Genomic DNA, 23,865 nt, shown 5'->3' with positions numbered 1-23,865 from the left:
TTAATAAATGAAGACAATTTATTACTTCAAGTGTTAATGGTAAAAAAAATTCAGCACAGCTGTTGTATTTAAAAAAGTGAAACTACAATTAAGTACTATGTTCTAGTTCATTAAACAGATGAACCCAATGTTCTTTAAAACAGTTAAGCATTATACAGTACATCTTATGAAGACCCGTAAATTAAAGAACTACTTCTTAAATTTAGAGATTAAAAAAATTCTGCATTCACAGCTTTAGCTTCTTTTTTCTCCCACGCCCATCAGGAGTGCCATCCATCTTACGCTTCTGTGCCTGCAAGGTAAGATTTGATAGTGAGTTATTGTCATCCAGAAAGGCAGAAAGCAAGTAATGTGCTTCAAAACAAAGCAGATAGAGAAGACTGACACTGGCAGCTTTAAAATGTGATAAATTGCAAATGTGGCAATGGTAAATATGCACATCTTTGCTGCTGATTTTCATTCTCCAAATCTCAAAGTGCATGATTTTGCTCACATAGGTGAAAAGTGTATAAAAGCAAGTAAGGATGTCATAAAGCTTCCTACTAAGAAAAGGTACTTCTAAATACCCATTTAAATATTCTGTGAACCAGTCTAAGAAACTTAATTATCCATCACTATTAACAGATGGGCAGAAATCAGTAAGGTTAAGTTGTGCTTCTATGTTTTTTCTACAACAGCTCTAGGCAACAACCTGAACAAATGGAGGTAAGATAATGGGTAAAGGTATTATCTTATTTACAAAACAGGCCTGCATATTAGCAATACTTTGAATTTAGTCAGCAGAGAGCTGTCAAGCATATGTGCTGTTTTCCCAAATCTAACTCTAGAGGCCCATTTGTAAATAGATTTGTGGATGATTTGGCAGATTATATAAATCAAAATGCCAAATACACCCCTGGTGTACTTATCAGGATAAATCTATACAATCTACCAACCCAGTGATCCAAAACGTAACAAGTTTATTGCTCCAAAGCATGTGAGATACATTTAAGAACCCTTTTTCTGCTTTACTTGACATCCTCAACTGTACTACCTGAACACCAACATGAACTTCAGGCAGCTTTTAACACTGCTCTCTAAGTTGTTGGTTTCAAATAACTTTAGATATCATCTTGTCCTAAACACTTGGAAGAATGCTGTTTTCAAGTGAGCTTTTTCACAGAAATGCCCTTTAAATCTTACTGAAGATGGTTTTGGTCCACGTTTCTTCTTTTCTGCCTTTTCCTTTTCTTCCAGTTCCATGTTTTCTCTTTCAATGAGAGTGATTAAAGTATTACACCTCCTTTGCAGCTCCTGCATTATACAACACATTCAATCAGTACCTTAGGCAGCCACTTAATGTAAAAATCCTCTTAGAATATTAAAAATGCTGGTGAGTAGGTAAGTGTTTTGCTGGATCGTGTCAGAGTAACAACGAAATAAATGTTTTGTGTTACTTACTGGCTGGCTTCACAGGAATAGATTTGATTGCAGACATTTGCTTTGTAAAACACGTTTGTATTTAACTCAAATTGGAAAAGGGTACCTTAGAATTTTGAGCTTCTCCTCCCATTTGCCATGGCTGCATTTGACACCCGTACAGTTGTCGGAAAGTTATAAAAAGGTAAAGCCTTGTTCCCATGCACCTACCTCAGTATTTCAGCAGCAATTTAATTAATTTAATTTAAAATTGTGATAGGCATTCATTTACAAAAAAGAGCAATATATATATATGTTTATATATATATACCATTGCAGTTCTGGACTTGAGAAACCAGTCAAATCTGAATTGCGGCGAGTTTCGGATACATTGTCTTAATTCATCATAGACATTTTCTTTATCAAATCCTAGTTTGTGAAGCATGCAGATTAGGAAGCGATCCTCCTCTTCAGTGTAATTCTTCCCTTTATTAGTACCATAGGATATTCTTAGTTGGTGGAAAGGGGCTTTATATCTCCCAATCTGAACAAAACAAATAAGACCACATAAAGCTAAGAAATAGGTCAGAATTAGCATGGAAGTCTTTTGTAAGAAAACAATAAATCACATGAAGACAGAAAACTAGATCTTTAAGGATCTCCCATGCTAAGTCATCACAAGAAAATGACTGTAGCTTAAAAACATTTATCAAAGCTATCTAAACTGGCAAATTCTGGTTTAGACAACAGACAGCTTTGTAATCTTTTGACTAATGGAAGACTCACTACATCTGAAAACAGGCAAGACTGGTCAGGATTCAAATGGCAATGATCCTTTTTAACACAAATCCTCAGGAACTGGCAAAATCAGAGTAAGAGTAAAAAGGGACATGAGAGTTAGCACATGGTTCAACTGCATTCTGGTTTATTGAATGTGACACTTCTTCCCTAGAAGAGAACTAACTCAGCAAACCTTAAGTGCAGAGAAAATTCTGATAAAATGTCTTAACTATAAATCTCTTCACTACCAAATACTGCTTGGTGAAACACTGACAAGAACAAAAGCCTCCTCTGTTGGGTAAATCTTTCAAGTGCTCTAAACAGGTGTCTCGCATGTCTGTTTCCAACTTCCTGTCTCCCGCTATCACTAGCTGTTTCTACCTCTCTCCACCAGTATTTCTCTATTTCTCTCTCCATCCCTCTACCTCCCTCTCTGTCCACCATCTCTCTACCCTTTTTCTCTCTCGTCCCATCTCTCTACCTCTCCTCATCCCCCTCTCCTCATTTCTCCCTTTCTCTCTATCCCTCTCTCCCCATTTCTCTCTGTCTCTCCATCTCCATTTCTCTCTCTGTCTTTCTCTCCATCCCTCTCTCTCCTGTTTTCAGTTACATGTGTCTGGAAGGAACTGTGCTCCTCCCCAAAGCCCGTGCTATGTGGAGTTCATTACACAGCACTGTGAACCGTGTACTGTGAATACAGAGGACTGTTACAAACACCACGGTAGGCCATAGCTAAGGCTGTCATCACAGAGCTTCCATGGGATGGAAAAGCCATAGAAAGAAATTCCTGAGTGTTATGCAAAGAAGCCAATGTCATGCCAAAGATGTCTTCATACATCAGCAGCACTGGCCAGACAGGGGTCCTGCATCTCCCCTCACTGGCACCAGGAAACAGAGCAGGAAACTGAGCAAACTCACCTTTGTATCAAGAGCCTTTTTTATGCTGATTCGTCTCTGAATTCTGGCTTCTCCTCTTTCAATCTGTGCCATGATCTTCTCTATGTCTTGGAGTTCATTGCATCTTTCCCAGAACACAGCTAAGAAAAAAAAACCTGGTTAAGTTTCTTAGCGTGCATTGTAAAAGTCAGAGGTTTAACCTTAAAGGATTGTTAGCTATGCCTTCCTTTTACTAGAGCTTACTGCTGTGTAACAACAGACATGCCTTTAGCTGGTAAGGAACCTTCCCTTCTGGCTACCATGTGCTGCAGTATTACAAATGCTATTTTGAAGAGGGCAGATATAGGCATCCTCAGTTTAAATGAGGTGCAATACAGGCCAGAAAGATTTTTGCATGTCAGTCTCCTCACAGGGAAAAAAGCTTCTTCAAATAGAAACTGATGTAACAGAACACAGTTTTATCAAGAGAAGCAAGAAGACAACTGAGTGCCTGAAGACGAGCAAGTGCCTAAAAGACAATTAGGTGTTTAAATAAGGGGTTTTTTTAGAATAATTTTTCACATTTTCAACCTGCTCTATACGTTTAGAAATGTAGTGCCAGGACCTTGTAGCTACACTACAGTGGAAAAAAGTTCTGAGACATGAAACATAAGTAGCCAAGTTGACTCAGGTTACAAAAATCAGTGGTCACTGTATGTTCAATCAAGATGTATTTACTGTTTGCTGCTCTTGAGGAGGAGGTAACGGTTAACTTTTGGTTAGTCAATACAAGGAAAAGAAAAATCTCTCCAGCTAAGCAGTGTTTCTCAGCATTTCCTTCTGCAAAAATTAACAAGAACTGAAGACAGTGCTACCCAGTGAGATTCAGGATATAGTGAAGTGGCTCAGCAGGAGTTTACATGTGCATTTTAGTACAGCCTTAATTACGCAGGTGCTAATGATGGTAAAAGCCAGATCAGCAGATCCAAAATCTATCAGTATAATTCTACCCTGAAAATCTTAAATAGCAGTGTAAGAAATTCTCAGCAGTAAGATGTTACATGTTCACAGACAGCTCAAACAAAGGAAACAGAATTAGATACTCTCAGAGCTGAGTACACAATTAAGTTACCTGAATACTCAATGACTTCTTCTGGGGTTTTCCCTTCAACTTCTCGTGCTATATTTTCAATGTCATCACGGCCCCACTTCTCATTTGCTTTAATGAACTGGTTGAAATCTCTCTTATTCCAGTTAGTGAAGCCCTGTACAAGAATCAAGAGCAAACACTGCACAGAGGTTCACTATTTGACCATCTCCAAATTTGATTCAACAGGTTTCTTTAAATTGCCTGTAACACTTCCATCATTCCACAGTGTTAAACCTGTTCTTTCTCTGCAGTTTAATTTAGTAGAACTGTTTTTATACTGCAGCCACTGTAGTCTCTCAATTTAAATACTGCATAATGACTAGTACTAGTTCTTTAGTTACCTAGTGATTTCTGGTAAATTTTCAGCTAATAAATGAATCCCTCCTAATGGTCTCTGCATGAGATTTCTTTCTAAGAAAAAATACTGCTTAAGTGAAGCAAGGAGTGTCTATAATGGCTTTTGTTTTGTCAAAAAGTGCCTCAGAGACACTCTCAGCCATTGCTCCTTGTCACTCTCCCTCAGAAGGACTAAAGCTATCTTGTGATGATGATACTCGGCAGGGACACAAGTAGCACTGCTGAAGTTATGAGCCAAAGTAGGTTAATTTCACATTACCAATAACTTTTACAAGTAGTGGGAAGTAGTAAGTTATGCCAGTCATGTTGTGATTTAGCCACAGCTTACTGGACTGTACTGATTCCTGACCTCTGTGATTCTGGTGTCTCCACAGTGAGCTGTTCCAGCTCATTACTATGCAAGAAAGAAATTCTGTCCTGTAATTCCGATCCCCTGCCAAAATACAACGTGTAAATACAATAACCAAATAAGGCATATCAGGCATTCACCTGTTTTAAATTATTTAAATATACACGCTTCCTAATTATACACCTATTCAGCTCACACCTTCTTTTAGAGAGGGGCACTATCCACTGCCAGATGTAGTTTAGGAAAACTGAAGGTTCAGACTCCAAGATTCACTTCCATATGGGTGTGAAACTGAGGCAGAAGATGTGCATTAATTAATGTGGAATGCAGCACACACAGCTTTGCAGCCATTCTGCAAGGACCTAAGAAAAGACATCACAGTCTACAGTCAATGCCAGACTAGGATGCAGGAGAACCCAAGTGCACTAACCTGGTGCACATTCCTCAAAGATATCCTGTGACACAGGCCTATGACAAACCTAATGCTAGAAACTCTTTCCAGTCAGAACCAAAATTTGCAGATGGTTAACTATGGCACATGCCAGTCAGTGAACAAGAAATGCTCCCATAACGATGTGAAACACAAAACAAGCTTCAGCTGATTTCAGTTTCACTGAAGACCCAACAATACCTGGGTTAGAAGTTTCTCTTTTTCTTCCAGTTCTTCATCATTAAGAGGTTCAGCCTCATCAATCTTGAGCTGCTCTTCCTTTTGTGCTTGGGCTGCATTTGGAAGATCAGGATTACGAGGTACCTGAAAGATTTTGCACTTGGTAAAGCTGAATTAATTCTTCACAGTTAATTGCTAATTGACACCTTTCTGTTAATATAACCCAATAATTTCTTCAGCTGAACATGATTTTATTCCATTTAAATTATTGTGAAAGGTAGGAAAAGTACATTCTCCTACTGTTGCATTAAACCATTCCACTGTGGGAATTTAAGAGAATCACACTGAAGGGACTAGACATTAAAGATAACCTCTTTTCCAACCTGCTGCCATGGGCAGAGACACCTTCCACTTAGACATGGCTGCTCAAAGCCTTGTCCAACCTCACCTTGAACACTTCCAGAGATGGGACATGCACAGCTTCTCTGGGCAAATGGTGCCAGTGCCTTACCACACTCACTGTGAAGAATTCCTTCCAAATATCCAACATAAACCTGACTTCTGTCAGTTTAAAGCCATTTCCTTGTAAAAAGCCCCTCTCCAGCTTTCCTGTAAGCCCCTTCTAGGTACTGAAAGCAAGTTGCCCCAGAGCCTTTTCTTTGCCAGACTGAACAACTCCAGCTCTCAGCCTTTCCTCTGAAGAGAGGTGCTCCATCCTCCTGGTCAAGGAAATTCTTCAGTTACCTTGTAACCAATTGTTTTCCTGTAGTAGAGAATCTCTTTTTCCAATAGTTCAAACAGGCGAGGAGGAAAGAACTGGAAGTCCTGTACATTTGGCTGTTTTGGAGGCCGTGGAGCCTGAAACACAAAGTTTGCATTTAGCTCCCTTGCACTCCAGAATCTGCTTCCTTGTAAGAACTGATTTAAGTTTATGAGCAAACAAAAAGCTTTATTGTTACAAAAATACACTGTCTTAACTTGGGAAAAAAAAAGTCATACCATGCAAACAACACGAACCACCACAAAGAATTCTAAAAGTAAAAGACCAATGAGAGAAGGGAAGTCTTTTGGGTGGACGAGGAGGTGTCTGGGGAAAAAGTCACATGTTTAAAGCATCGATCTTCCACAAGAAAATTTACAGCTGCTTAAATAAGAAGCAGAAAAAACTTGATCTTACCCCCTAACACCTTACAAGTTTCATACTGTTCTTACTTTTTTCTCACAGTTTGTCCCAAGTCCTTTGCAAATTTTTTCTAAATTTAAATAGTCTTTCCACTTTATAAAAGTGATCAGAGCTGTTTTTATGACTAAAGACCTATTTGTTGCTTTAGTCATTTACCATGAATATTTAAACAATTTATTTCTTTTGATTAGTCAACTCACCTTGGGTGCTTTTGGCTCACTGACTCGAAGAGCCTCTCTGAAGTAAGCATCCACAGCATAATTGGCTTTTCTTTCTCTTTTAGGTGGTTCGATCCACTCTGTAAATGCCAGCTAGAAAAAACAAAATCCACCACCCTCAAAAACAGAAATTAAAGTCTTGCAAGATCATCAGATCAGCTATATGTTTTATATAAAATTAGATCTACATCTACTTCATTATAAGTGTTATAAGTGTTTTTATTTAAACTATTATCATAAATGACACTGTATTTTACCCAATACCTCTTAAAGTAAGTATGATTAAAACATGCAATTTAGTGCATTCCTCCAAAAGAAACTTAAAACATTACCTTCTGTTTTTCTCTGTAGTCTTCCCCTTCAAAATTATACACGCTAGATTCAGTATCCATAGTAAAATTCCTAAGGGAGCTTTCACCCATCTTTGAAAGTTTTTCGTTCATTTCCGCAGTCTTGGACAGGGGATACAGAAAAGAACAGTAGCTATTTGGATGGTACTTCATTGTTTAACATCTCCATGTTTATCATTCCCAGATAGGACGGGAGCCATTTTGGAAGGCACGTCATTAAACACCTCATTCCCAGAAAGGAGACACTCTGAAAGGTACTTCATTTTAAAATATCCCAATGCCAGAAAGAAGAGGACCTATTCTAGAAGGTACTTGACTATAAAACATCTTATTGACAACATCAGAAAAAACAAACATGACTGAGCAACACAAAAACCCTCCACAGCAAAATCCCTTCTCTCTCCAGCTTGGAACCAAGTTATCATCCAGAAACTTACTATCTTGCCATCACATTTAAATCTACATGTGGGCTTCCCCTTTTCAAACCTTCTCACCTTCTTTGCCCCTCTTTCCAAAATGTGATCAATATCTTCATCTGTAATCTCACTGTCCTTTGAGGCAAACACATGTGTCGCTCCATGTCTGATCATTTGCAGCATTTCATCCTTTCCAAGCTTATTCAGGTTTTGATCCACCAATCTTCCTAAAGATAAAAATGCCTGAGGATAGCAACTCACTAAAGAGTTTATATTATGGAAGGAGCAATACAGGATTTTTCTCACCCTTATTTTTCCACATACAAGCTATATATTACTGATTCCAAGCAAGTCAACCAAGGTTACCATACTTTTATCCAACTACTAGAAAAAGGAAAGACCCAGTTTAAAGGAGAAGCTGAGTAATTTAAAAAAACACATCTGACTATATCCACTTTTATGCACATATCACTAGGGAAGCAAGCAAAAGGTTAATGAGGAAATGCCTACTCCTATAGTAAAAGAAATTTTCAAGTGGATGAGGCTTTCGCACTGTCTCTTCAGAGCTCAGATGAGGAAAAAGCAACATTCCCACTGTTTTTTACCGTCTGATTCCACCATGGTTTACAATGGGAGAGAAGGGAGTTGCATCCTAGATATGAAGTGCCTTCATACACTTGCCTTGTTGGATGACTATGGAATCCAGGCGGAGTTTCATTTCCGCACGCTCCACTATCCTTTCCTCCACGGTATTGTCTGTAATAAACCTGAACACCCGGACAGTCTTGGTCTGGCCAATTCTGTGTGCTCGATCCTGCCCAAAACAGTAACAAAGAATTCAGCACTTCCCTTCCAGCATGACTACATAATTAGGCTTAAGATTTTCATTATTTTCAGTACACAAATTTACAAAACAGAACAGCATAGGTTACTTAAATGTTTACAGCTATCCATGGCTACCCAAGATATTACATTTTTATCTACATTGCAAGTTTTGGGTTGTTTTTTTTTTAATAACATTGACAATGAGTCTGTCTCGTATGCCATAGCTAAAAAATAGTACACTTTTTTGTTAAATCACACAGGGGAGAAGACTTGGATGCTACTAATCTTAAGCAACTTTCTGTAAAATCAAACCATGAAGAAATCATCTCTGTGCTGACCAAAAGCTGCCTTTCTCAAAATCCTTCAGTAGTGCCATGAATAGTTCAAGAAAAATACAATACCCTGCCTCTCCTGACTAGCAAAACATGAGCCACTGTAAGAATCAGTCAACATACACCTGTAGTGATAGCTGGTACTGCCTCACTTGAACTTCTAGACACCAGCTTCATCATTCTTTTGAAGTAATTTTTGCTAGAGTCCTTGAGACCCTACGGGTTAATGGAAATAATTCAAGAGATTTCCAAGACTCCGAAAGGCTGAAAGGCTTCATTTGTCGAAAAAAAAACCCCAGCAAAACAGAACACTGGTAGTTTTTAAATAGTTTTGCTTTCTTAGGTGGTCACTAATATAATTGACGTGTATCCAGGATGGAAATGCATGCAAATCCACTCTAAAAAACCCCTAAATGATAGTTCCTAAAATTAGATTCTTCCATTACCATGGAAGATCTTTACATCACCATAAAAGCAGTTTTTGAAAAGTTTAATTCAACTTTTCTTTATCTCAATTTTCAAAATCTCAGGAAAAACAGTGCAAACACATTCACCTCCACTCCCCACAACAGTAATGATTTAAAGCTTTATAGTTTTGGGATTAACAATCTAGATTTATTTCATTTTTATTTAATCAAGTAGGCTATTTTCAATAAGTAATACTAAGAGGTGTAGCGTACACCCAGCATTTCCCACTGCATAAAACACTGTATAACCCAAATGTGACTAAGGACTAATGGTTCCACACAGTGGAAGCTGCACTTGAACTGAAAATTTGTCTTACAAATCTTACTCCTGTGCTAAAATAGGAAAAATTTATTTTGGAACTATACATTTCTAGCAAAGTTCTGTGAGAAAAAGAAACGAAAAAGAAAATTTCCATCTGGAATCTTACCATAGCCTGGAGGTCTACTTGTGGATTCCAATCTGAATCGTAGAGAATTACAACATCAGCAGTAGCCAGATTGATTCCAAGACCTCCTGCTCGTGTACTCAACATGAACACAAATTTTGAGCTGTCAGGATCATTGAAAGCATTAATAGAAGCCTAAATAAATGAAAAGAACACATCAGTTAAACAAAATGTTTTACAAGTAGTATTTTTAAATAAATATGATCCTTAAAATTATAAATACCTGTCGTTCATTGTGAGGAGTTTGTCCATCCAGTCTGCAATATTCGTAATTCCTCCACATACAGTAATCTTCCAAGATATCTAGGACTCTTGTCATCTGACTGAAGATTAGAACCCTTGAGCCTGTTTGGGTAAAAAGGTTTCTTATGCTTTCACCAAAACCGAAGATATAACAAATTCTGCAAGTCTGCACTACCAGAAAAGGAAGAAGGGCAATTCCATGTACTGAGGAGTTCGAATTTCAGACCCCAAGACCCCAAACTATAATGCAGGGCTGCAGCTGCTGCTGTCACAGTACGCCCATGCCATGGGACTTGTCTTACTCTGATATGTCACTAATTAATGGCTGCCTTTTCCCTTTTCTTTTGTGTTGTATTCCTTAATAAAAAGTTCCCAGACAGAGCAGAGTAGATGGCAACACAAATATAAAAATATTATCAAGCATAAAGAACAAAATTTTGAAGTATTTGTTTGTTTTGGATTTAAGATCTCTAGAAATAAGATTTATTTCTATTAACTCTTCTTAAAGACTTAACAATTTACTTACCTGCCAAGAACAGTTAAAAAAAAAAAAGTAGATGTTCAGTACTTCATGCATACATACACAACCATTTCCAGTCTATTGGTGAAATTTAAGTAAAACACAGGATATAACAAAGTATCTACTTCCTTTTGTCCTTCGGACTCAAGGCTCAATACCGTACTCTTTTGTTTAAGATGATAATTTGATTTGAGACCAGGCCAGTATTAATTACAGCCCCTTATCAATAAATCTGGTAACAGGAAGAAACCAAGATCAAAAAAAGCACAGTAACCACTGAATTGTTTGGTTTTCAGTCTTGAGTTATATGGTCACAACTGCTTGAATGATATCTAGATACAAAGTACAGGTTACTTTTATACTACAGAATGCTGAGGTTTGGATGTGGTTTTGTTTTCCTGCAGTGTCCCCACTCATAGACTTTCCTCCAACTCCTTTAGCAAAGTTACTACAGTAAGCATACTCAAAAAAATAATGAGTTAAGAATTTATTCCCATGTCAAAAACTCTGTGGCAAGTACAGTAACCAATTTCAAAGCTTTGTCCCTGCTATCAAATAACTTTGAAACAACTCAAGAGTTCCCCCATGTCTGAGTGTTTACAGAATGCACTGAAAAACACCAGGTGCTGCTCAAAATCACATGCAGCAAGAAAGACCAAATTTTCACAAAGGATTTGACTTTAACCCTGCATGAGGACTCTGAATCTGAAATGGTCCTTCATGTCAAATCAAAGGTGTAGCTAAAATACTACACTATTATATTTGTAATAGCTAATAAGACAAAGAAAGGAAACCTAAAGCCTCGATCAAATGATGTTTCTGTGGTCTCAACTTAGCTGGGATGAAAAAATGAAAAAAATCAAAACATTTCAGCACAAAAAGCCATAATGGACTATTGATACAATAGTATCAATATCATACTAGAAACCAACAATAATCCTGGCTAAAGTCTGCTGTTTTTTGCTCAGAATGCACAGAAACATCACTGAACCAAAAAACTCTCAAAACACCAGAAAGGAGGAATACCTTGTTCTTTCAATTTAGGTAGCAATTTGTCCAGAACTACCATTTTGCCACTGTTGGTGACCAAATGCATGTCTGTTGTGTAAGGTGGGCCAGGCTCTGCTCCATCAAAGAGGTAAGGGTGATTGCAGCATTTCCGTAGCTGCATCAGGATGTTCAACAGTCTCATCTTGTCCAATTTCCCAGCCGAGTTCAGAATATCTATATCCTTCATCAGGATTCGGGTATACCTACAGCAAAGATAGGAAAAAACCTTCCGTTCACTCTAAAATGAACTTGGTCCATCTTTAACAAATATTATCAAAAGCTCATTCTACCCTTCATTTAATCACGTAAATCTCCCTGACATGCATGGTTCTGTCATAGCAGTGTCACAAAGAAATAGGTATCAATTGAGAGTACACCAGAGAGAATAAATTGAGTTCCACACAACCTTCAAGTCACAGATAGGACATTCCTTCTGAGCCTTAACCATAGCCCAAACACATGCATTAATTACCATTCTCGCTGCATTTTGCTGAGGCCCACATAAATTTTAACTTCCTTCTTCGGAGGCAAACTTTTCTCCACATCAGCCTTGATGCGACGGAGAAGGAAGGGTCGTAGCACCTGAAAGAGGTTCATCATTAAATGCATTTTGGAAACTGAAATACTGATCTGGTCAATGGACAAAACACAGAGCAGATATTCCCTGTCACAGATACCAGACCTATTATGAGAAAAAGCAACCTATCTGAAAAAGCAACCTATATGGATAGATTATTTGCTACACATGGCGTATACATGCACTTTCTTTGAAAGACTCAAAGATTAGGTCAACATCATCTTTCATATGGTTCTGTGTCCCTTGACTTAATTTTGCTTGACTGAAAATTTATGGAATAATCTCTTATCCTAATAGTCTATCATAAGCATTAAAAGAATTGTTTAGGATTTCAACAAATTAACCTACATTTAGGTAAAGGTAACACTTCTACAAAAGGCAGGACTCACCATATGAAGGCGTTCCACCAGTTTTTGATCCCCCAGACAGTTGTTGGTATCAAACCATGAATCAAAATCCTGTATCAACAAAATCATCAGTTTGTAAGAGGCTTCCTTTCAAAGTGCAATGGCATCACGAGGGTGAACAAATACAACTCTTATATAGCCAGGAAGTAAAAGAACAAATTACCCTATTTGACCTGAGATGGGGAACATATGGCTATGAAAATTCAGAATTTTAGAAGCTTATAATATGCTTAAACAGGTGGAGGGGAAATAGAACACACAGCATTCCATTTGTAATGGAAGATATAGGTATTTAGTTGCTAGGTAAAAGCCATTAAGGTAAAATATATTCTGAAAACTCAGGAAAGCAAGACTTAGGTATTGTGAAAATCCAGCAAAGCAGAACCTGTGGCTCCAGGAATATAAGTTTAGGAATTAAATTTGGAAAACACTCCTTGTGTTTCACCTATATTTTTTCCTCCATAAATGAAAGAATGCCAGGACCAGGCTGGTGGTTTTGAGTGGGGCAAGCTGACCTGGGAGAGAGCCAAACCTCCACTGTGCCTGCCCAGAAGCAAAGGTCAAACACCTAATATCGAGGAAGACGTTCAGCCTTCATCCTAAAGACTACTGAACACGACCACTAGGGGGCGTAGCAGCTAATTATAATATGAAGCAAGAGAAGGCGGAGAATGGGCAGGCAGGGAAGTGTGGGTTTGTGGGATCAATGTGTATTTATACCTGGAACCTCTCTTGACCAGGTATACATGATTTGGAGGAGATATCCCCTCATGCATCCCAGCTGGAAATAAAACATATCTCTGTAGTCTGCAAATTAGGCCTATTTTATGAAAACCTCTATAACACAAACATTTCTAACTCAATCTCTCACTTAGCAGTAACTGACACCCCTAACTATACATACCCAGGTCTATTTTCAAATCTGGAAAACCAGCAAAATTAATTTTATTAGCAGAAATAAAGACTTACTTCAGCTGAGTTAAAGACATCTGGCAAGAGGAAATTGAGAAGTGCCCAGAGTTCATGTAAATTGTTCTGAAGTGGAGTTCCAGTTAATAGCAGCCGGTTGGTAGTCTTGAATTCCCTCACAATTTCTGATAACTGAACGATATTGAGATATGAGCAAATATAAAACATTACTAGTCCACAATCCACCATCTAATAACCCACACAAATATCTTTTTCAGTGTAAAATAAATTACCTTTGATTTTTCATTTTTAATCCTGTGGGCCTCATCTATAACAAGGTATCTCCAGTTGAACTTTTTGAATACTGACTTCTCTTTGATAAGCATTTCATATGATGTTACACAGACATCCCATTCTCCAGGCAACAACACATCCCTCACAAAGGCAGCCTAGAAAACAAGGTGACAGCTAGTTACTCAGGCTTTGTCAAAATTAAAGGAAAAAGAACACAGTAGCACTATTACAATTTTCCTATTTTAAGTCTCATGAAGGCAGTGTCCTGCCTTCATAAAATCTTCATAAAATCATGCAAATCTTTGAATAAGAAATTATCAATATGAAATGATAAAGCAACAGCTGGGCAACACATACATGAATTCTAAGCTGGGTGTACCCCAGGTAGGCAGCATTGTAGGTCTTAAACCACTACAAAGCCTTTCCAGGGACAAAGGGGAAAGGACAGCAAAATCACCTGCTGGATTTACACAGGAATACACAGGAAAAACCACCACATCTGAACTTACTCGCTGGTCTTTATCACCGATCAAACAAACTGCTCTAAGTGTTGGTACCCATCTCTTGAATTCATTCATCCAGTTCTGCAGAGTGGACTTAGGAACTAACACCATGTGAGGTCCAGGAATGTTTCTGTAGTGTTTCATATAGCCAAGAAGAGAAATTGTTTGCAGTGTCTTCCCAAGACCCTGTAAGACACATTAATGTGTTAGAAAAAAGAAAACCTCTCAGAAAAGACCTTTAAGAAAACCCAAGAGTGAGCTCCGATTACAGCATGGAAGGCACAGCAGCCTGAATAAATGAGGGAGATAGAAAAAGTGTATCAAAGTCTTGGTTAGGAAAAGCTTGCAGGGCTTCCCACATTTCATTAAAACAAAATAGCAAGAGTATAATTTTGAAACCTTGGATTATGAAGTCAGAATTTTGCCTTACCTTTTAAGTAAGAGAACTTGTTAAAAGTACAAGGAAACATTATTTCCTAAAACTTTATTTTGTATACTGTGGTGTACCAGGTTATTTAGAGGTCAAACTTTACAAACTGGACTTAGGTATTCTCTTAAATTTGAAATAAAGTGAATAGATTAAGAACCCTAAAGAATTTCTAATCTAGTCAATTAATTAAGCATTAATATTAATAATACTGTCACCATAATATTATATATTATCAGTATTATTAGTGCTTTATAATTGTATATATGTTCTTAATTAATTTTTAAAAGAAGGCTTCCACAGGCCAGAAATTACATCAGTTCCTGTGAGCGAGCCAAACAAGTGTAAAAAACTGCATGTCAAAGAAGAAAAAAAAATACCGAGTGTCTGGTAAAACACAGTATATTCAACATATAGTTTTAACTAAAACAAAACCAAGGAACAACTGAAAAAACAGATCATTTCTATACTTCAATTAATTCAAAAATATGATTCAAATGCATGGCAATTAAAAACCCCCAACACCATCAGCACAAGTAATTTCTGGTTCTAAAATTCGAGTCTTTCTTTTCAAAATAACCAAAATCCACTGGGTACAAGATGGGGAAAAGTGCTTATATGCTGTGTGAAATGCATCAATAACTTCAAAACTATTACTACCCAAGAATAAACAATCAAACAAAAAATGATTTAATAATATTTAATCTCTTTAACGCAAAATGGATTTTGGAATACCACAAATCCAAGGACTCATAAAGCTTCTGAGGTGTTTTCATTAAAACAACCCTGCTCCAATTAGCCAAAAAAAATCCTCTATTTGTAAGCATGCATAAGAAAATCCTTTATGTATTTAAGTGAAGCATGTTACTAAACACTAATTTAAACTCATTTGCCTCTAACTTATCTTGAAGTTTTATTACACAGAAATTACAAAACATGGGAAATGTTTGTACTGAAATGAATTAGATTCCTCTTTACTACTGCTTATGAAAAAGAGATACATCTAAAATCATTAAGGGGACAAAAACACCTTTAAAACTACTACAATTTCCTCTGCATTCATCCCTTATCTTTCAGGGGGAAAGAATAAAAAATGGAAGCAAAAGCTACAATGGCCAGTACCAACTATATGCCCACGGTCATGGTGTATAAGAAATTTTAAAACAACTCTCTAGCTACCATCTATCTTTCCAACATTCTTCCCAAAAAATTCACACTGCTGTAGCTATTCTGTGGACATCAGTCCACAGAGTACACTCATATCCTGGTATCTACACATGGCCCTAACAACAGGTGGTGTTTCCACATTTGATGCTTTTTTCATACATGACATTCTCCTCACAAGGGAAGCTGGAGAACACCATAACAAAACACCTGCAATTTAGAGAGAAAGAAAACAGAGGACATGTCATTCTGTGGAACAACTCCCCTCCACCAACTTCAGGTTCCTAAAAGTTCCATATGTCAGTTTTTGAAATCTGTCTGCACTATTTATTTGAATTAAAAAATATTTGACAGTTTTAAAATTAGTGACCTTAAACACACAAGAAAAACAGGACTGGCAAACTATATATTGCATTTTCTATTATAAAAACTCCCATATATTCACAACTGCTGGAGTAAAATGGCACTGTGTTCTTAAGTGATCCTAAACATGAGCTCTGTGCATACCATTTCATCTGCCAGAATGCCATTGATGCCATTTTCATACAGAGAAATGAGCCAGTTCAGTCCTCGGATCTGGTAATCACGCAGCTTTCCCCACTTCACATCTAAAAGACATCAAAGAATAGACTAAAATATATAAAAAAACTTAAGAAAGAATTTCACCACCTGTTGGCTTCTAATTGACAGTGATTACCAAAGCTACAGAAGAAAATCAAGTAATAAATTAATGTAATAATTTCAGGGACAATGCAAAGTAGAGAGAGCAACATGTTAATTTTGTTTCTGCAAGCTGCTGCAACAGCTTTGTTTTCTGCAAGAACCCAAAGCACATGGAAATTCTAAATCTAGCACCACTGTCCAAATCAGAACACAGTCAAATATTAAAACAGAATACTGAATTCCGTTAAATGAACTGGAAGCCGTTAGGTGCTTTAAGTCATATCAGAATATAGGTTAAATATGTAAAAATGGTAAAATGACAGACTTAAAAACTCTTTCCTATTAATTGAAATATAGCAACTGGATTTCTAAAGGACAAGACTCACTGCACCATCTTTCTAGCCTGAATGAAAATAGTTTCTCAATAATACATTTTGTACCATTAGATTGGTGCTGGATCTTTTTCGTCCCTCTCCTGTCCCATCAAATTATTTCACTATCCTTAGAGAGCATGCAAGTCAAGTTCATTTTAAGCATTTTGAAGAAAAAGAATAGGAGAAAAACAAAAAAAAAAGGAAGGAAAACATACAAGATGGAGATTCTTCAAATCGAGTGCAGACATTTGTTGTCTTGGAGCTTTCTGTTAACAGCTCCTCGTCCTCTTCCTGCTCTGTTCTACGGTGCCGATAACTGGAAAAGTCCAAGAAAGTAGTAAGTTTGTGGAGAAACTGATAAGACATCCAGTTGCTGTGAAAATAAATCTAATAAATAAATAAAATCTAAGGTATATTAATGCATATATTGCAATACAGAATGCAAACATCCGAAGAAATTTCTAGCAAGATTCTTCACTACAATTCATGTTCAGCAGGCTCAAATGTGACTCCAAAGTGACTGGAAAGGGATTAATGTGAATATCAGTACTGGCCTTTAACTACAAGACAGGGAACAACATTGCATTTAAGTTCTTGCTGCACCTGCCAAACAGTGCAGCCACACGAGCTGCAATGAAAGCAATCCAAATTTCTAGATTCACAATTTTCAAGCTGACTGCAAGATGTTGCATAGGGATGTTCTTCATAAGCGCTTGCAATTTAGAGCCATATCTGCTTTACTTTTCTGCCCCTGGTTTTCTTTATGCCGGAAAGCTTTAGCATCAACACAAATCTCTTGTAACTCCTTGAATTCTTAAGCAATCCTCAACTTTCAGGTGGGCAGTTGAAAAAAAAGGCACACACACTGACACAAACTTAGCAAGAACAAAAACTTAGCAAGTTCAACTTCCACTTTTAAACTACAATAAAATCTCATCTATAGTACAAGTTGGCCTCTGTGTCATCACTCACTCGCCAGCTGACAGTAAATTCTGTTTCTCATCCTTCTTTATTCGTGGACGTCCAGGTTTCATTTTTAAAGGTGAAGTTGGAGTTTTCTGAGCGGCAGGCTGAATGAAATGAGCAAAGAGCTCAGTCTGCTTCAACAGATACTCAAATCTGTTTGCTCTGTCTGTTTGCTGGTGACAAGGGAAAATTAAATGGAACACATATGAGACATTCTGGTATGTATTCATTCAAAAGAAAAAGCACACAAATACTTTTAAAATATAGATTCACATTACTTTATACACATCACTACAACACCAAAGAAGAGATGAATAATGTCAATATACTTGCTGCTGACAGACTCAGTACTGTTTTTTGGGGCCAAGGCTCATCTCTGCTACGCAGCAAGATCAAAGCTGTGAGACAGACATGTGCCAAGACTAAAATCTGACTTTGGCACAAAGATTGCACAAGTCTCATTAGATAAGGCAAGAGTCCCCCTAACAACTTTCTCATATCAAAAGTGATAGTCCCACTCCTAGAAGTTTCCCCCCACCCACCACACACAGGATTCTTCATTGTACTAATTAATCTCTCACCCAACTAGCAACAACTGCTCCCTACTGTGCTGGTGACCTGCCAGCTCAGCAAGATACAGCACCTAGCTGGGTTGTCAGATAAGCAACAGAGCTGGCATCAAAGGGGGGCAGTGAGGGCAGAGCAGCTCATAGCCACAAGCCAGAACATCTGCTTCAGTAGTGGAAACCTTAGATATGTTCATCAGGCTGCCCCCTTTGATAGAGTTGCTGTTTCTGCTGCTCAAGAAAGATTACAGTAGACAATATTAGTATCTGAAAGGTTCAGCTTCTTTGAGACAGGTCCCATTTGGAATCAACACACCTTGCCAAGGCCACACCAAAACTTTGAACAAACAAACAAGCCAAAAACGGCTCCAAGGCTAACAGTAACCACTCTGACATTCTGCCAGCTGCTACAGCATAACCTGGTATTTAGCAACTTGCAGCACAGCTACAGGAAGTCCGTTTTCTCAGTAAAAAGGAACATATGTTCCAGGCTTCTGCAAGAGCAATGGCAGCTCTGTGAGTGTTTTCTTCCTTAGTGTAAGTAGATCCTGCACTATGGAAGAAACAGGAAGACAAAATGTTAGAGAATAAAGAGACCACAAAAGAGATCTCAATGTACCACAGAGGACTCAGACTCACTCTAAGGGTATTTTAAGCTTGAATAACACAGCCACAATCCACATCCACTAAATTTAAGTTTTCCTGTCTATTCTTCACAGGTTTTGTTTCTTTACTTTGTAAGAGTTTCTGAGGTTTAAACTAGGTAATATCTCACTACCATCCAAATTGCTGACTCTTATTTTTAAGTTATTTTTTTACTGGCTCTAAAGTAGAAGAAATGTGGACTTCATTGCAGAAGGTTCCACATTCTAAAATTTTAGTAAGGAATCTTCTGCAAGTTTTGGCCCTGCACAGACATCCCCACACTTGCTTTCACTGCACTTGAAGATGTTCTTTTAAGGGACTAACAAACAATATCTGTGTCTTTTGGACAGAACACAGAAAAAACCAGGCTGTACTCTGCAACCCTGAGCTATCGTTATACCAACAGAGACACTCTTGCCATTTTCTTTTTCAGTGCATCTCTAAAACACAATTGTCCTTGTTATTATGTCTGTCTAGAGATTAAAGCAGACAAGTCCAAGTCTACTACCTTCAGTGTGCCAGAAAGTAGCAAAAAGAAATATGCAGAAGATGACAGTGTTATTTTCACTGGCAAGAAGAAATAACAAAGGAAGCAGCAAATTATAAGAATCAGTTTCACTTTCCTATGAAGAAATTCCACATGGAGTCACAGACACTGGAATTACAAACAGGAAGAAAGGCAAACGGAGCAACTGAGAAAGAAACTACAATGAGATGGTGAGGAATGGGCGATTCCATCTCTTACATTATAAAAACTATGAAAAACTAAGAAAACTAGCAAATTTTCTCCTTTCTAACCGGTGAAGCACAGAATCACCACCCATCTTCAAAAACCTAATTAAAAATTAAACCTAATTAAAGCTTCACAAAGAGATTCCTAGAGAATCTTTCAATTTCTGACTGAGAAGCTGAATGCTCAATTCTTTATAATCCCCCATGCCTGCAGGATGGTGTGCTCTACAGGTAATTTTAAAATACTGGAAAGGAGAATGGTCCAAAGAGCAGTCTTTGGATATTTTTTAAGTTACTTAAATATTTTTTAATACCTAGACAAATCTTTATAAATCCAGTTAAGATAGTTAAAACAAGCAAACAGAAAACTCAAATCTATTTTAAATAAGTGCATAAGTATTGAATAGCTGTATTTAGTCCCAAACATTATATACATTACATACCATTTTCTCTTCATATGTAGGATCTGTTTCCTGGATTTCTTTTTGTTTCGCCAGAGATGCATCATCAAAAGACTCCTGATATGAAAAAGAAATAAAAATAAATATTTCTGAAAAAGGGAAGATACACATGTAAAGGAGAACAAACTTGTTTCACATTGTATCAAAGCAGCAAAAGCTGGCTGGAGCACTTGATGTGGATAGGTAGTAGTCAGCTCCCTATTATTTCCTACACAATTACCTGAAGATGGATCAAAGATCCCTGCCATGGGGTGAGGGGCAGAGCTGGGTCTCTGTAATCTGATTTAGCTCCAACATTAAAGCATCACATCCATGTGAATGAGGGAGACAGCTGTGGTCCAGGAGATCAGCGTGCCACTTCTAGCGTGCTGAGCCAACCCCTCCTGAAGCTGGCTCTGGGGTGGACTATAAAAGCACCACCTCCAGGCCTGAAGTGAGGGTAATTTCAAGGTTTTTGTCAGATTACCTCAATCCCTCATCACTCTGTATCAAAGGAACAAATCTAAACAAGAATCCAGACTGCAGTTTTGTCCTGAAAGCTGACGAGGAATTTAGGAAACTGTATTTTTCTCCTATGTAGTTTACTAAATCAAATAATGTTTATCACCGATGGTACTACTAACAACAGAAAAAAACGGTTGGCTGGGAGAGGGTTGTCCTCCCTCATTCCCTTCCTGCCAAATCCTTAACATACTGCCTTCCTGATCTTTCAGATCAGGTCTTTTTTTTATCCTTGTCCTTTCTGTCATTAGGTTAACTCTTTCCACATCATCTCCCATATGCATCTTCATCTTCTGTTGTTAAAACTAAAAGCAGTGAGATGATCCTTCCCTCACAAACAATGCTAAGGTAACATATTACAAAATAACTCTTAAAAGAGTGAAAAATGAAACAAGTAAGATGCTTTCAAGTGTTTATTAATCATCTGTTTAACTGAGCCAAGTAAGAATGGAGCTAAATTCAATCTTTACTGGTCAATACAGAACAAAGGAAGAGGAAAAGTAAGAAACAAATGAAACAAAGGCTGGCAAGAAACAAGATGTTTGTCACTGGGTATTTTCTCACAAGCTTGTGGCAGGTGAGGCATGTGGAAACAGAAAAATCCTTACACAAATATTTAATTCACTAGTCAAAATATAAAGAATTGAGCATAAGAAGTTATGGCTAAAGCTCTTCTGAAGTCATAACCAAATCCTCTTACTCATCCCTCACCGGACTGAGCACAAGCAGAGGATCGTTGGAACTTCTGTTCGAAATTCCCCTTTCTCCCGAAACGCCTAACCTGGAAAGCACAGCAGCGGGGCAGCACGGCCATCTGAGCTCATCATCTGCTGCACAGATGACAAAACCCTGCAATTTAGCTGGAGACCAGGGAAAGAAGTCTCAGATGCTCACCACTCTAAGGCATTCCAACTCAAACTTCACTGTATGCCAGGAAATCTCTTCCCAAGGTAAAAAAGGAACTGACTTGGCAACACAGAGAGCCCTCGAACACGGGCGCCTTGAGAGCGCGCATTTCTCAGCCTCCACACGCTGAGCTCCAGCCCGGAATTGCCCTATTTCTGCAGGTTCGAGCAGGAATTATTTCCCACAGTGCTTTGGCTACTTGTTCATCCGAAAAACACGGCATTTGCAAATTTATTTAGATCAAGTAGGTTGGACAGCACAGCGTGACTCAGAGTACAAAACACCCAGCTACGAAAGCAGGACCGACCAGTTTCCTGCCATCATTAAAGAAACAATGCTGCGATAGAATTAGCATCTCCAGGCAATCACTTCTAACCCCTTGAAATTTCTGGAATATATGCACCTGTTGCCAAAACAACCCCTCCAACAACTCTCACACCGTCTTCCGCTCACCCAAAAGGAAAAAAAAAGTTTTGAAGCACTTCAGCAGACAAACATCCCTCGTACTTTTAGACGCCGGGCTGGCTCGCCTCTGGAGAAGGAAGCGCAAAGGCTGGGCAGGGTCTCGGGGAGGCAGGAGTGGAGGAAAAGTCTACGGGTGAGCGGGGGGACTCCCAGCTCCCCGTTTATAAAACAAATAAGCGGCGTGACCCGGCCGCAGGGCCTCCCTCCCCGTGTCCCGGTGGCAGGAAGAGCGCGACTCCCGGGTTCTCTGGGCGGCGGGGAGAGGACGCGGAGGGACGGGACACCCCCAGACACCCCCACCCCGCCGCTCCTGGCGGGCGGGAGAGAAGGCGGCGGGGCCGGAGCGCGGCCCGGCTTTGCCAGGTGCGGCCCCACGGCCGCTCCTCCATTGTCTCCCGCGGCCCCACGCGGCCCGGGGTGTCCCACCTGCCGCCGGGGGAGCGGGGGGAGCCCCGCCGGGCCAAGCCGACTCACCTCCATCTTGATGTCGCCCCCGGCCAGGCCGGCGGCGCAGGGCGGCCCCGTCCCCGCGGCCTCTCCGGTGCTGGCGCCCGGTGGCAGCGGCGGCGCGGGCGGCTCGTCCGGCTGCGGCGGCTGCCCGGCGGACATGATCCCCGCCGCGAGGAAACGGCGCTCCACCGAGGCTCGGGCTGGCGTCCGGCGGGCTGCACGCTGCGGGCAGGGGCGGGCGGCAGCTGGGATCCCGGCGGAGGAGGAGAAGGAAGAGGCGGCGGCGGCCTGCGGTTCCCGGAGCGCGGCCGGCGGAGGGAGCGAGGCCCGACCCGGCCCGTCCCGGCGGGAGCCGCCAACCAGCGCGCGAGCCGCGCCGCGAGCCCGCGCTCGCGAGACTTCCCCGCTTCGCGCGGCGGGGATGGCGCGGAGCGAGCAGCGCCGGTGGGGGCGCTGCAGGGCCCGGCCGGTCCGCGCGCTCCCGGGAGCTCCCGGGACGAGGCGCTCTGGGATCCGCCGGGATACCACCGAGCCCGCGGGGCCCCTGAGGCCGCGCAGGGATCGGAAGTCGTCTCTGTAACTGCGGGGTCCTCACCTCCCCGTGACTTAGGGCCGTACAGGAGAGATCAAGTCAAGTCCGGGCAGGCATCAGGCTTCGTACCCTGCCTAAAATCAATCAGAGCATATTCCTAGTTGAAAGGGATCCACGGCGATGATCCAGTCCAATTCCTGGCCCATCACAGGCCATCCCCAAGAGTCATACCCTGTGCCTGACAGCATTGTCCAATCACTTCCTGAGTTCGGTGCTGTGACCACTTCCCTGGGGAACCTGTTCCAGTGCCCAGCCTCCCTCTGGGGAAAAAATTTTTCCTGACATCCAACCTAAACTTCCTCAAAACAACTTCAGGCCATTCCCTTGGGGTCCTGTCACTGTCACCACAGAGAAGACCTCAGTGCCTGCCCCTCCTCTTTCCCTCAAGCTGTAACAGAAATGGGGTCTCCCCTCAGTCTCCCACAGGCTGAACAGACTAAGTGGCCTCAGTCACTCGTACGGCTTTCCCGCAAGGCCCTTCACCATCTTCACAGCCCTCCAGGAAAGGCTCAGGAATCTGGAGGAGGTGAAGCCATGCTCTGTCTGGAGCCCAGCAGCAGCCCCGTGCCGTCTCACGGCTCCGGCACCTCCAGATGGAAGCAGCAGGGGTGTGTGACTAAAGCAGGTGACAGCAATGCGCTGTACAGTGAAATACTGATGAAGCAGCTTCTGGTTGCTGCATGGGTTCCTCAT

At 40.1% G+C, this 23,865-nt stretch overlaps 1 protein-coding gene across 1 annotated transcript; it reads right to left on the bottom strand.

The window, feature by feature from the left end:
- Positions 1-23,865, bottom strand: SMARCA5 (SWI/SNF related, matrix associated, actin dependent regulator of chromatin, subfamily a, member 5). Its single transcript, XM_058837797.1, has 25 exons — positions 23,633-23,865; positions 22,605-23,160; positions 20,241-20,315; positions 17,861-18,027; positions 17,104-17,204; positions 16,359-16,459; positions 14,267-14,446; positions 13,757-13,912; positions 13,524-13,655; positions 12,537-12,605; positions 12,043-12,152; positions 11,547-11,773; positions 9,981-10,102; positions 9,740-9,892; positions 8,365-8,501; positions 7,766-7,910; positions 7,254-7,373; positions 6,904-7,014; positions 6,265-6,378; positions 5,542-5,664; positions 4,187-4,319; positions 3,097-3,215; positions 1,730-1,942; positions 1,183-1,293; positions 1-292 (listed from the first exon to the last, which is right to left on the bottom strand). The coding sequence occupies exons 1-25, from the start codon at positions 23,863-23,865 to the stop codon at positions 227-229; spliced, it is 3,774 nt and encodes a 1,257-aa protein (XP_058693780.1). The 3' UTR covers positions 1-226.

Source organism: Poecile atricapillus, chromosome 4, assembly GCF_030490865.1.
Source record: "Poecile atricapillus isolate bPoeAtr1 chromosome 4, bPoeAtr1.hap1, whole genome shotgun sequence".
Classification (NCBI taxonomy): Eukaryota; Metazoa; Chordata; class Aves; order Passeriformes; family Paridae; genus Poecile; species Poecile atricapillus.
The sequence above is the reverse complement of the archived record's forward strand: the minus strand, read 5'-3'. Positions and strand labels throughout refer to the sequence as shown.